General features: G+C 42.8%; 1 protein-coding gene across 3 annotated transcripts in view; it reads right to left on the bottom strand.

The window, feature by feature from the left end:
- Nucleotides 1–12,284, bottom strand: part of arfgef1 (ADP-ribosylation factor guanine nucleotide-exchange factor 1 (brefeldin A-inhibited)) — a 58,957-nt gene that overhangs the window by 21,859 nt on the left and 24,814 nt on the right. For 2 of the 3 annotated variants that reach the window (XM_020041861.3, XM_020041862.3), the window contains exons 6-14: nt 12,079–12,132; nt 9,185–9,575; nt 8,018–8,125; nt 7,601–7,818; nt 3,718–3,851; nt 1,375–1,609; nt 549–648; nt 261–400; nt 39–147 (exon numbers count right to left, since the gene is read on the bottom strand). In XM_020041861.3, coding sequence (XP_019897420.2) covers nt 39–147; nt 261–400; nt 549–648; nt 1,375–1,609; nt 3,718–3,851; nt 7,601–7,818; nt 8,018–8,125; nt 9,185–9,575; nt 12,079–12,132 — 1,489 coding nt within the window. The remainder of the gene's footprint in view (nt 1–38; nt 148–260; nt 401–548; nt 649–1,374; nt 1,610–3,717; nt 3,852–7,600; nt 7,819–8,017; nt 8,126–9,184; nt 9,576–12,078; nt 12,133–12,284) is intronic. The other variant, XM_010885870.5, reaches the window with a different exon arrangement.

Raw genomic sequence — 12,284 nt, 5'->3', positions numbered from 1 at the left:
GAAGCCACTGTATATTATTATATTTTGGTCAGTCTTACCAAGACTGGTCTGGGAGTTGGGGTTAACATATTGGTCCTTACTCCACTCCACCATACACTTTAGGATGGACACCAGACACTCCAGACCTTTTTTTCTCAGAGTCAGCTCCTGGTGGAAGCAGACACACTCTGTTACATCAGTGTCAACACAATTTCAGAGCAATACACAATCACCCAATACACCAAGGTGGACACATCCAAGTGGCCACAGGTCAGTCATACCTGAACTGGTGTTGTTCCGAGCTCATGTCCCGCCCGGCCCTGTGCGATCTTCGAGAGGTCATTTACGAGCCTCTCAAAGATGTTAGCAGCATTCAAGTCGCAGTCATAATTGACATAGATATCCACCACACCCTGGGCGTCTGAGGAAGGAGAGGGATGAGTGCCAGTTTAATACCTGAGAATCAGGCTCCGAACTAGCCCTTTTTTACAACTGATTTATGAAATACATTTGATATAATTGGATTTTGGAAATGCAGACAGCATTACAAACTCACAGTGCACACTTACCTGCACATATTCTAGTGAGTGTCTGTATGACCATCCATTTATGGTCATAGGAGCTTGTAGATGTCTCCAGAATGTACAGGAAAATCTCTTTGAAGAACACCTGTGGCGCAAAACAAACCATAACATCTAAAGTCAAGGGGAAAATGTGAAAAGGACAGCAAGTGAAGGTCAACATGAAGTGTCATTACTCCTAATTTCCAGAAAAATGCACTGTACCAAAGCCACACACAGACACATCTCACTTCAGCCTGGCCCCTCAACAATGAAATCATAACACCTCTACCAACTTCCATTGACCAGAATTACGATTTCCTTCACGGACACAAACAGTACACAGCCGATTAAGACGTCAACCTCCGCATGAGGACGTATTTCACCGGGAACACAAGCTGAAGTGAACTATAAATCAGAAGCAACAGCTAACAGGTGATGCTGAACATAAATCACTACGGGTCCGAACTACATTACTGTTCTGTGATAAACCTCATCTCCCATGAATCACTTGTCGTGTGGCTGCTGTATTGAGACATCAATATGGTCTGACAGGTCAACGACAATCGGAAGAGGGACCGGGAGAGTGGCATGTAGGGACGCAACAGAACTATTTATCAACATGGATGCTGGCGGGACCAGAACAACATGGTACTAGTTCTGAGGGGGATTAGGTTATCGCAGACATTGCAATTGGACCCCAGCTACATAGTGGATGCATGTCTGTTGGAATAAAACAATAAAAGACACTGTCAGAATTCCACACCGGCCCTTATTACTCAGCCAATCAGGAGCCGCCACTGGAGAGAGCAAAAAACGTAGGTCAGGCCGTTACCTCGATCTGCATCTTGAGGTGGGTCTTGAAGTGGGAGAGGAGGGTGAGGAAGATGGAGAGCGAGAGCTCAAAGACCTCTGGGACGGAAGAGACACCGTTCTTGGACAGCGCCACACACAGGTACTGCTTGATGGCGTTGATGAACATCTCGTTGGTCTTGAAGATGGGCCCGGCATTCTGCAGGATGGAGAGCAGCAGCTGGAGAGACAGGACCTTGGAGCGCAGCTCATGAGACCTGGGGGGGGGGGTGATTCCAACATATAACGCTCAGCTACAACAGCAGACAAGTATTGTTCATGCCAGTGGTTCTCAACTGATCTTCGTCCCTTACTTTTTATTGTCAATCATTTCATATATATTTCATATATATATATAGATCTGTCATAAACATAAATAATAATGAAATTGTAAACATCCACGTGTATTAGAATTCATACACATTTTAAACCTGGAATTAGTTGTTTATTCATTGTCATTTACAAAATACGGTTCAAACAGGACATTCAGCAGACAAAAGGCTGATGATTTTACGGACAGGAATGAACACGGCTGACCTGCCTCCTTTCACATGTCATGAAACACATGTTTGTTCCTGGATCACGGCATCAGAACGTCTCACAACATTGGGTGCTGAACGCCATTGGTTTATACCGTGAGCCCTCAATAAGCTTACGGAGCACACAAAGAGGCACCTGATAATTTATTCATTATGGTGATGATTGCACATTAGCTAAAAGAGTACTGCGTGTGGGTGGGGGGTTGAAGAGCAAGCAGCATCATTGACAGGTGCACTCTGAGACACCACCTGACTCAGCGGTTATTAGCAGTACTTCCTCAATGACCCGCAACCAGCTGAGTGTCCTAATGTTCTGCTGGCAGTCAGGAGATGTTAGCCAATGTTAGCCTTTACTCTAAATACACAGACTGATATCTATGCGCCAGAGATGTTTTTCTTTTCACAATAAGATTTCCTAGAATAGATATTTCATATACAGACACCATATGTCACAGTAAGTTGCCTGAATGATTCCATAATCCATAAGCCAGTCTGAGCCATGAAAAACAAATATTTGAAATTATATATGCAACCCATGAGTCATATGTATGTGATTAAGTGAGTATGTCTATGTATATTGGTTTAACAAAATTAATTAGGACCAGAATTCCATACAACAGTGAAAAACGAGAAATCTAATTAGGACCAAGTCCATTTCTGGCAAAGGAATTGGGTGTAGAATCTGACAATTAAGCCCAGTGTTATAATTTGCATTATTTCAAAGTTTAGGCATAGTGTAGGTAAAATTTTGTCAAAAACGTTAGATACTGAGATTAATGTTCGGGAACATAAATTATTTTTATGGTTTTCTGGTCCCCACAAGGATACAAATACTGCATGTGTCTGTGTTTCAATGTGTAGTTATTGAAGTCATTGACTTTAAATGAGAATGCTGTGTAGCCTAGGGGCTAGTAATACAAAAATAGTAATAATAAAGGTAGTAATACAAAAATTATGTATTGACCAATTAAAAAAAAATGATTTAGCCTCACTAATCTCCAAAAAGACACATTTAAAGTATCTGTTGTAAGATAAACAGCTGATATTCAGATAAAGCAGGTTTCCAGCAAGTTACCCAGATATTACTCAGGCCAGTTCAGGAGCATATATGTCTGTGGGTGAAAAGGCTTTGTCTGACTTAACAAAATCCATACTGTGGTGGAACTGGCTTCCCCTCTGTCACCCCTGGTAACGGCTAGATGGAACATCTCTCATGTTCTGAGACAGAATCCAGACCAGAGCTCAACCAACCAATGGGGACAGAGTTTTATGCCGCATGTGCCAAGTGTAGAACGATAAGAGATGGAAGACTGAAGCAGTCAGAATTTAGTTATCACACAGAAACCAGATTCAGGAAATCCTGTTATGTAAACAATGCTATCAAATTTAGCAAATCATATCCCTCTTTGGCTGAAACAGGCTCACCAAAACATATACTCTAGTTAAATTCCCAAATGTAATCTACCTTGTATTGGATCAAGGCAAAATCTGATTACATGTTTTAGTTTCCTTAATGATGTTCTGTTCAGTAGTGGGAGAAGGAACTGGCAATATTGTCAGGCTGTTAAAAATCCGGAACAGTAAGTGGTACTAAAACAAAAGCTGACTGATCCACACAGCACCACTACCCATTAATAACTATTCTAACCCACACAGGACATGACACAAATAAGGAACTAACTTCAATAGGAAACAAGCAATAGCCTGCTTACTAACCAGGGCAACACAGCTACTGTTCCTGTATTCAATTCTCTACGATGAAACCAAAGCAACAGAAGTCATCTTACTTGGGGTCAGTGGGTCCATCCGACAGAGGCTTCATTGACAGCTTGCAGAGTGATCTGAACACTAGGAAGGCATCTTTCTGGAGAATATGGGAGAACTTCGCACCAGGCGCGGGGCCTGTGGTCGCCCCCAACTCCTATCACAAAAACACAAACGTCAACCTTTTTTCACTCAATATTCAAGACTCAAGAATGCATTAAAACCCATATGTCACATGCTTTTATTTACCCAAATGCTATTTTAAAGTCAATTGAGTTGGTTCTGTTTTAATCCCACAGCTTGCTTTAGGTCAAGGTTTACGGGGAAAGTAACACAGTCTCATTTTAATACATCACTCTACAGACGTTGGTGTAGATAAAACAATGTTTGTCTTCACTTTACAGCTATTTACATTTGGAAAAACATCAGAGGCTACTGTCAATTTTGCTGGAGCTTATTGTCTTGTTGGGCCAGAGAAACCATCCTGGCCTTGCTGCTGATAGACAGAGATATAGTGTGTGGCTTGAATCAGGGATTAGGTATTTCTGGTATACAAAAAACCGGAACTTCAAAATGACTTTCACATTCAAAATGTCAGAATTGTTTTCAAAACGCAGAGTGTAATTATTCCTTTTCTTTTGCTGGCTTCTCAAATTAAAGACTATCGTCCGACAGACCAACAAATACATTTTCTACTTTTATCAGGTATAGGTATAGTGTTGACTTGAAAGAATCAAAAATGAAATATCCATAATGTAAATATACTGCATATCATTATTGTAGGAATGTGAGTGTTGATTTCAGTTAGTGTTTTATTTTCAGCACAACTAGTTTGTAAAAATGTAAAATGAAATAAATTATATTATATAATCGCACAAATGCAGAATCCAGTAACCCCAATCCAGTAACCCCAGTTCAGAGAAAAATGCTAACTCATTCAAACAATACAGGAGGACATTTAATCAACTCAGTGTACTGCTCAAAGGACTCACCTTTTGTGCTAAATCATTTGAATGACTAAATTATCCTTTGATCTAATAATGCCTCTCAGTATGCAGCACCGGTTCTGCTAATCAGACCATGTAATGGTTTCTGCCGACATTCATTTACAGATTCTATTCATTGATATAATGATTAACCAACAGCTATTTCATAACCTAAAGCAAGGCTGCTTTTGAATGCCCGAGCAGTGAGTGGGATAAGTTTGGAATCATAATTTGCCTTTTTTATATAGTCATGTGAAAAAGTACATCCATTCCCAGGGAAGTTGTATTGTTGTTGTATTTTTGGACATTTTTGGACACATGGATTTTTTTTGTTTAAAAAAGTATTAAACAGAAATACAGTTCCCTCTACACAAAATAGTTTGTACATTCCTACCTTTACTATCACACAAACGACTAAAATAATAATCTGTATGTGAACATGCAATACTGACTGTACTGCATTCAAACTTGTGTGTTAATTTGATAAATTAAGTTTGCAACGGGAATTAACAGCAGTAGATTTCGATTTGACAATGTTTGTGTGTTGTCATTCTTGTGCCATTTGTGAAACAAGACAATGGGTTTGAACAGAATAACCTAACATTGATTTTGAAGAATGGAGGCGGTGGCATCATGTTTGGGGCTGCTTTGCCGCCTCAGGGTCTGTCCAACTTGCCATCCTTGAATAAACCATGAATTCCATATTGTGCCAGATAATTCTTGAAGAGAATGTGAGGCCATCTGTCACAAAGCAAAAGCTGAACAAAAAGTGATTCTAGCAGCAGGGCAATGATCTAAAAAACACAAGCCAAGCTACAACAGAATGGCTCACAAAGAAAAAATGGGAGGTTATGGAATGGCAGAGTCAAAGGTCAACAAATAAATGATTCAAAAGTATGTTCTTTCAGTGTCATCATCTTTCAATAGAGGTAAGTAAAGGATACATATCGATATTTCCAATATGTATCAAAAGACCACTTTTCAGCTACTTTTTCACATGACTGTATGTCCTTAAAACGATATATTAAGTCACTCAAAGGAGTCACTAAGTAGTTGTAATACAGTGGGGAGAACAAATATTTGATACAATGCCGATTTTGCAGGTTTTCCTACTTATAAAGCATGTAGAGGTCTATAATTTTTATCATATGTGCTCTTCAACTGAGAGGCGGAATCTGAGAGGCGGAATCTAAAACAAAAATCCAGAAAATCACACTTCTAATTATTTAATTTGCATTTTATTGCATGACATAAGTATTTCATCACCTACCAACCAGTAAGAATTCTGTCTCTCACAGACCTGTTAGTTTTTCTTTAAGAAGCCCTCCTGTTCTCCACTCATTACCTGTATTAACTGCACCTGTTTGAACTCGTTACCTGTATAAAAGACACCTGTCCACACACTCAATCAAACCTCTCCACAATGGCCAAGACCAGAGAGCTGTGTAAGGATATCAGGGATAAAATTGTAGACCTGCACAAGGCTGGGATGGGCTACAGGACAATAGGCAAGCAGCTTGGTGAGAAGGCACAATTATTAGAAAATGGAAGAAGTTCAAGATGACTGTCAATCTCCCTCGGTCTGGGGCTCCATGCAAGATCTCACCTCGTGGGGCATCAATGATCATGGGGAAGGTGAGGGATCAGCCCAGAACTACACGGCAGGACCTGGTCAATGACCTGAAGAGAGCTGGGACCCCTGCTGGGACTAAGACGTCATGGATTAAAATCCTGCAGCACACGCAAGGTCCCCCTGCTCAAGCTAGCGCATGTCCAGGCCCGTCTGAAGTTTGCCAATGACCATCTGGATGATCATGAGGAATGGGAGAAGGTCATGTGGTCTGATGAGACAAAAATAAAGCTTTTTGGTCTAAACTCCACTCGCCGTGTTTGGAGGAAGAAAAAGGATAAGTACAACCCCAAGAACACCATCCCAACCGTGAAGCATGGAGGTGGAAACATCATTCTTTGGGGATGCTTTTCTGCAAAGGGGACAGGACAACTGCACTGTATTGAGGGGAGGATGGATGGGGCCATGTATTGTGAGATCTTGGCAAACAACCTCCTTCCCTCAGTAAGAGCATTGAAGATGGGTTGTGGCTGGGTCTTCCAGCATGACCACGACCCGAAACCCACAGCCAGGGCAACTGACTTCGTAAGAAGCATCTCAAGGTCCTGGAGTGGCCTAGCCAGTCTCCAGACCTGAACACAATAGAAAATCTTTGGAGGGAGCTGAAAGTCTGTATTGCCCAGCAACAGCCCCGAAACCTGAAGGATCTGGAGAAGGTCTGTATGGAGGAGTGGGCCAAAATCCCTGCTGCAGTTTATGCAAACCTGGTCAAGAACTACAGGAAATGTATGATCTCTGTAATTGCGAACAAAGGTTTCTGTACCAAATATTAAGTTCTGCTTTTCTGATGTATCAAATACTTATGTCATGCAATAAAGTGCAAATTAATTACTTAAAAATCATACAATGTGATTCCGTCACTCTAAGTTGAAGAGTACCTATGATAAAGATTACAGACCTCTACATGCTTTGTAAGTGGGAAAACCTGCAAAACCTGTATCAAATACTTGTTCTCCCCACTCTACATAGGAAGTAGTAGAAATGTCTAGCATTGACAGGTGACCAATCTATTCTAAACTTTTCTGTGAGAATTATCTGAAGCAGACAGAGAGGGAAAACTTGACCTCCAGCAACACAACGATTGAACAGCTCAAGGCCTTCTATAATTTTTTGAGATTCAGACTACTTTTCATCTCCCTCTTTACAATTTGACTTGCTTGAAATTGTACATATTCAACAGTAAACATTTCTCCACTCTGACAGAAAAAGACAGTCACCAAGGCCAGCACAAAACCACTTTCTAGAATGCATGAGTGTTGCCATGGCGACAGTCAGGTCAGTCCCTTTCACCTGTGTGTCATTGGACGAGACAGACAGCCTGTCGTCAGGCAGCGATGGGGTGAAGCTGGCAGAAATGGGCGTGCCAGGGATTCCGTTGGCATGAATGTTCTCGGCGTCACTGCCCAGCGCTCCCTCATCGTCCACCACCTCTGTGACCCCGGTGACCCCTGTAATCTTGGTAGTGACCTCTGTGGGTGGCTCCGTGTCATCAGCAGGATCCTTGGCATCTGAACACAGATGAGCAGGGTTCAGGAAGTGGTTTGGAATACAGGGGGTAGAAATAGCAAAATAGAGATCTTCCCGAGAACTACAGCTTCCTCCCTCACGATCCCTGACAAAAAGGTCTCTCTCTCTCTTTCTGATAAACAAGAGTTCGATTTACTGACAGACTCAAATCTGACGTCAAATTCATAGAGTGACTCTCACCTCCAACGATGGTGTTGACGACTTCCTGCAGGATGCTCTGGACGATCTCCTGGGCTTTCTCCTCATAGTTTGGTTCCTCCTCTGTAGTCAGATCACACTGAGCCGCAGCTACAAGAACAGGTACGAAAACCTCAACCCATATCACATATGTAAGACGAAACTGCATATACACTTGCAGGTGTGGTCTAGAACTATATCTCCCTGAGTGAGGACAACACATCGATGTGCTGAAGTGCTGTGAATGTCAAGATCGTCAAGATATTAAATCGCTGGCATCAGCTAGTGCATCTTCGCGGGAATAAATTGTGCGTGGGTGTGTATGTGTGTCTATGTTAAAAGCCTGAGAAATTTGCAAACAAAATGATTATCAGATCGTTGGATGCGTTTCCTGTCACACGCTGTTGCCCATCTCTTTTATTAAGGAATTGGGCTTGCTGTTTTTCTTCAATGATGTCTCATCAATCGGCTCCTTAACACTGACTAACAAAACCTTGTCACATGTTAATACTCACTTTAGGTGAGTGGATACTAGGTTGTAGTAGAATGTTTATCCTCATTACACTCAGCGTCTATTTGACCCCAGATTCCTTCTATAAGTGCCTAGCTCTTATGTCTATATGTGTGTGTGTGTGTATGTGTGATAAATTGAATGCAATTCACTGGATTTCTATAGTCTTTCTACCAACTGAGGTACTCAAAGCTTACCTCATCCTCCCTCAGTGTGTAGCATCCACCTGTGTGGCGCATGGCAACCAATTTGCCATGGCAACCAACCCGAAACCTCACCACACGAGGCACTGACGGGGACGACAAACGTTTGGCTCCGGGTGCCACGTCGGCATTTAGAAAACCCAACGGAGGGCCACGCAATTGTTTTAATATTACGTGTCAGTCAAAATCAATTTGCGGGCCTGAAAGGGTCAATTAATTACAAAAAGCCACCCTCAAATGGTTATCCAGTAGCACTTAGATTCAGAGGCGAACCAGCAGTGGAATCCATGGTGCCAGTATGTACAGCTGGAGAGTGAGTGTCCGGGACACTTCTGTGACTTTTCTGTGACTCTCTGCCTGTCCGCTCTGAGGTGACTCACTCTGTGACTCTCTGCCTGTCCGCTCTGAGGTGACTCACTCTGTGACTCTCTGCCTGTACGCTCTGAGGTGACTCACTCTGTGTCGCAGCGGTGGCCTGGTCAGCCTCGGTCTGCTCATTCTCCGCCGCGCAGAACTCAGAGCTGTTCTCGGGGTCCGGGCTCTCGCACACCACCCCCAGTTCCCCAGGCTCTGCCGGCTCTCCGTTGGCAGACCCCTGGCTCTCCGGGCGGCCCGCGGGCCCGGCCATGCCGCCCTGAGGGCCTGCGGTGGGGGTAGGTGTAGGGGTGGAGGGGGTGGAGGTGGGTGTGGGTGTAGAGGGGGTGGCGGGGCCGTTGGCCTCCCCAGGTAGGCCCTTTGCTAGGGGGTAGGGATGCTGCTGCAACTGGGGGGAGTCGGGTTCCGGTTGCTGTGTGACCGGGGAGTGTTGCCGGTGCCGCTCTCTCTCCATGTGCTTGGCCTCCTGGAGCTACGGAGGAGTAGAGAGGAGGAAACAGACGCACACACGCACACACACGCACACACACACACAAAACACACAAACGCAAAGAAAAACAAACACACACCGAGACACACAGACAAATGTGTTAGCACAAAGGATAACAAGATTATACTGAATGCAGGCCTGAACATGCTCTTGACTATTCCCTAAGGCTTTCTTGACCCTAAAACACTTCTCGATTTCAGACCCCGATCACGGCTTTCCGGGTGGACGCAGCAGAACACTAATCAAGACTCAACCAGGCTCTTGTAACAACAGCACTGTCTATACCAAATTGTGGGTGAGTGTTTAATAATGATCTGTCATGATGCAGGACAATCACTTCACGCTGAGCTACACCACGCTAACTCAGGGCAGGCATGAAAGCAGGGTATTTTGGGTCTGACATTTTTCATACGGCACGTTCCGCTGGTTGGTGTGTCACGGATGGTGACGTGGTTGTTGCAACTTCACGCGGGGGGGGCATTTTTGAAATGCACCAGGAGACGGAGTTGTCTGAATGACAAACGCTGTCTTCATATGATGATTTCTCCGCTGCGCCAAAGTTTACCTCTAGATGTTGTTTTTCTAAGCTCATGTGACTCTATATACACACGCACACATCATAAACATTTATGTTGCAGAATACATTGCCAAGAGAATGCATTATGCTAAGAAAAATAAATTACCTCAAGCACTGACACACTTAAATTCTTCCAGCCAGGCTCCAGCAGCCCACTGCACAGTATGTATGTCGACGATTGTGAGTGACAAAAATAATTTTAACCGAACTAACAATGAAAAAACAGACGACGGTGGAACTGTGATTCAAAGAAAAGGCACCGGTTACGAATGAAAGCAAACGTGGTATGACACTTTTGGAGGATACACCTAATCTCACATTGTTGCCTATTCCTACCATACTGTGAACCTAATACAAACTGAACAAATATATCAACGCAGAATTAAATAATTTCAAAGGTTTTACCAGGTGGGTGGATAATCTTGGCAAAGGAGAAATTCTCCTTAACAGGGATGTAAAATAAAAAATCATGCACATAATATGAGAAACAAGCTTTTTGTGCACAAGGAACAATTATGGGAAAGCACATGAAAAATGGGACAAACACTTGTATTATTTCTGTTGAGTTGGGAATCATTTGGGAATCAGCTCCTTTGTTGGTTGCTCCAGCCAATATATTTATTAAAGGGAAGTTGATGTCCAAAAAACTTCTTTAAACTTACAGCGTCCATTTCACGAACTCAGCACCCCTTCAACGGTCAAAGTTAAAATAAACTTCATTGATTGAGCGTCAGCTAACAATGAACTATGGCTCATTGTTAAGTTGTTAATGTAACGTAACCTTTTCTGAATCACTTTCCTGGCTGAGTGAACATTAATGAAGAACATTAAAACAGGGCCAGACAACTGCAGTCAGCTGCACGACAAATATCATCAGACTGGACATCTGGGGTCCATAAAACAATTATACAAAAATCTTTTCTACCGAACAAATTAATTAATCATAACTATGACCAACAAGAGATTTTATAAAATTATAGAAAATGTCACAAAAACATTTTAAATAAATGTTTCTTCTTTCATTTGATGTGGAAACATTTCCTCAATTGAAACATTTATTGGTGATTAATAATTAAAAAAAGAGACAGGTGACTCTTTTGACTTGCAGGTTAGTTTTGGCCAGGGCGCCACCGGATCCAGACACCTGACATTGAAGTGGTTCTGACACTGAACTAATCTAACACCTGACCAGCAACTGGCGGGAACGAGAGTCCTACTAGACACAGCAGAGTCATGTAGCACTTATCTCTGCGGCAGCAAGACATAACTCCCATTATTCACACACACGCGCATACATATCCAGGGCACTGCATTTACCATTCAAGTCAATGGCCCCTCCGTTTAAAAGGGACAAATTAAACAATGAACGTCAAACTAATCCAATGGCGGACAAACGCGCTGAGGCGCAAAAAGAGAGTAGGCACGCTAAGCTCATTATTTAAATGTCACCTCGGATTAATAAAGTCAATGTTAACCCGCTGTATCTGAACCCTGCATAGAGAAGACATGACCACATAATACGGTATCACTTTGATTTATGAGGATGAACGCTCATTTGTTTTGTGCGTTTGTGTCCATTTTCAATTAATGGTATTTGCTTTATATATGAGAGTTAGTGTTAGCTACAAAAACACTATATGCCAATAGAGTTTTACTGAAAAAGGTTCTGTCGAGTGGCACCGGGAATGCAAACTGAAGTGGAAATCAGTGATCAAAAAAGGATAATGACTGGCAGGCAACTGAAATGAAGCCACAGCAAGCACAGTGTGACCACAACACACGTCCGTCCCAGAGCTGGAACAGAGGACAGGGACACAAAGATGGACGGATAGAAGGATGAAACCGAATGAAACACAGAAGAGTTCAGAGGTCAGATCAGGCAAGTCAAGGCAGCCCTGCACGCTTTACCTGGCGGTCACGTTTTCTGGAGGCCAAAGACCAAGATATCTTGTGATTTGTAAGCTATGTGTCCAGGAGGTGGTGAGGGGGGGGGGGGGGGAGAAGTGTCAATCAAAAAGAAAAAGACGACATTAGAGCAAGTTTTTTCTCTCTCAAGGTAACACCTTACTTGGACAGAAAGAGTATTACAGGCTGACTGAGGGTAGAAACATTCA

Source organism: Esox lucius, chromosome 21 (genome assembly GCF_011004845.1).
Source record: "Esox lucius isolate fEsoLuc1 chromosome 21, fEsoLuc1.pri, whole genome shotgun sequence".
Classification (NCBI taxonomy): domain Eukaryota; kingdom Metazoa; phylum Chordata; class Actinopteri; order Esociformes; family Esocidae; genus Esox; species Esox lucius.
Note: the sequence above shows the minus strand (reverse complement) of the source record. Positions and strands in the feature narration are given on the sequence as shown.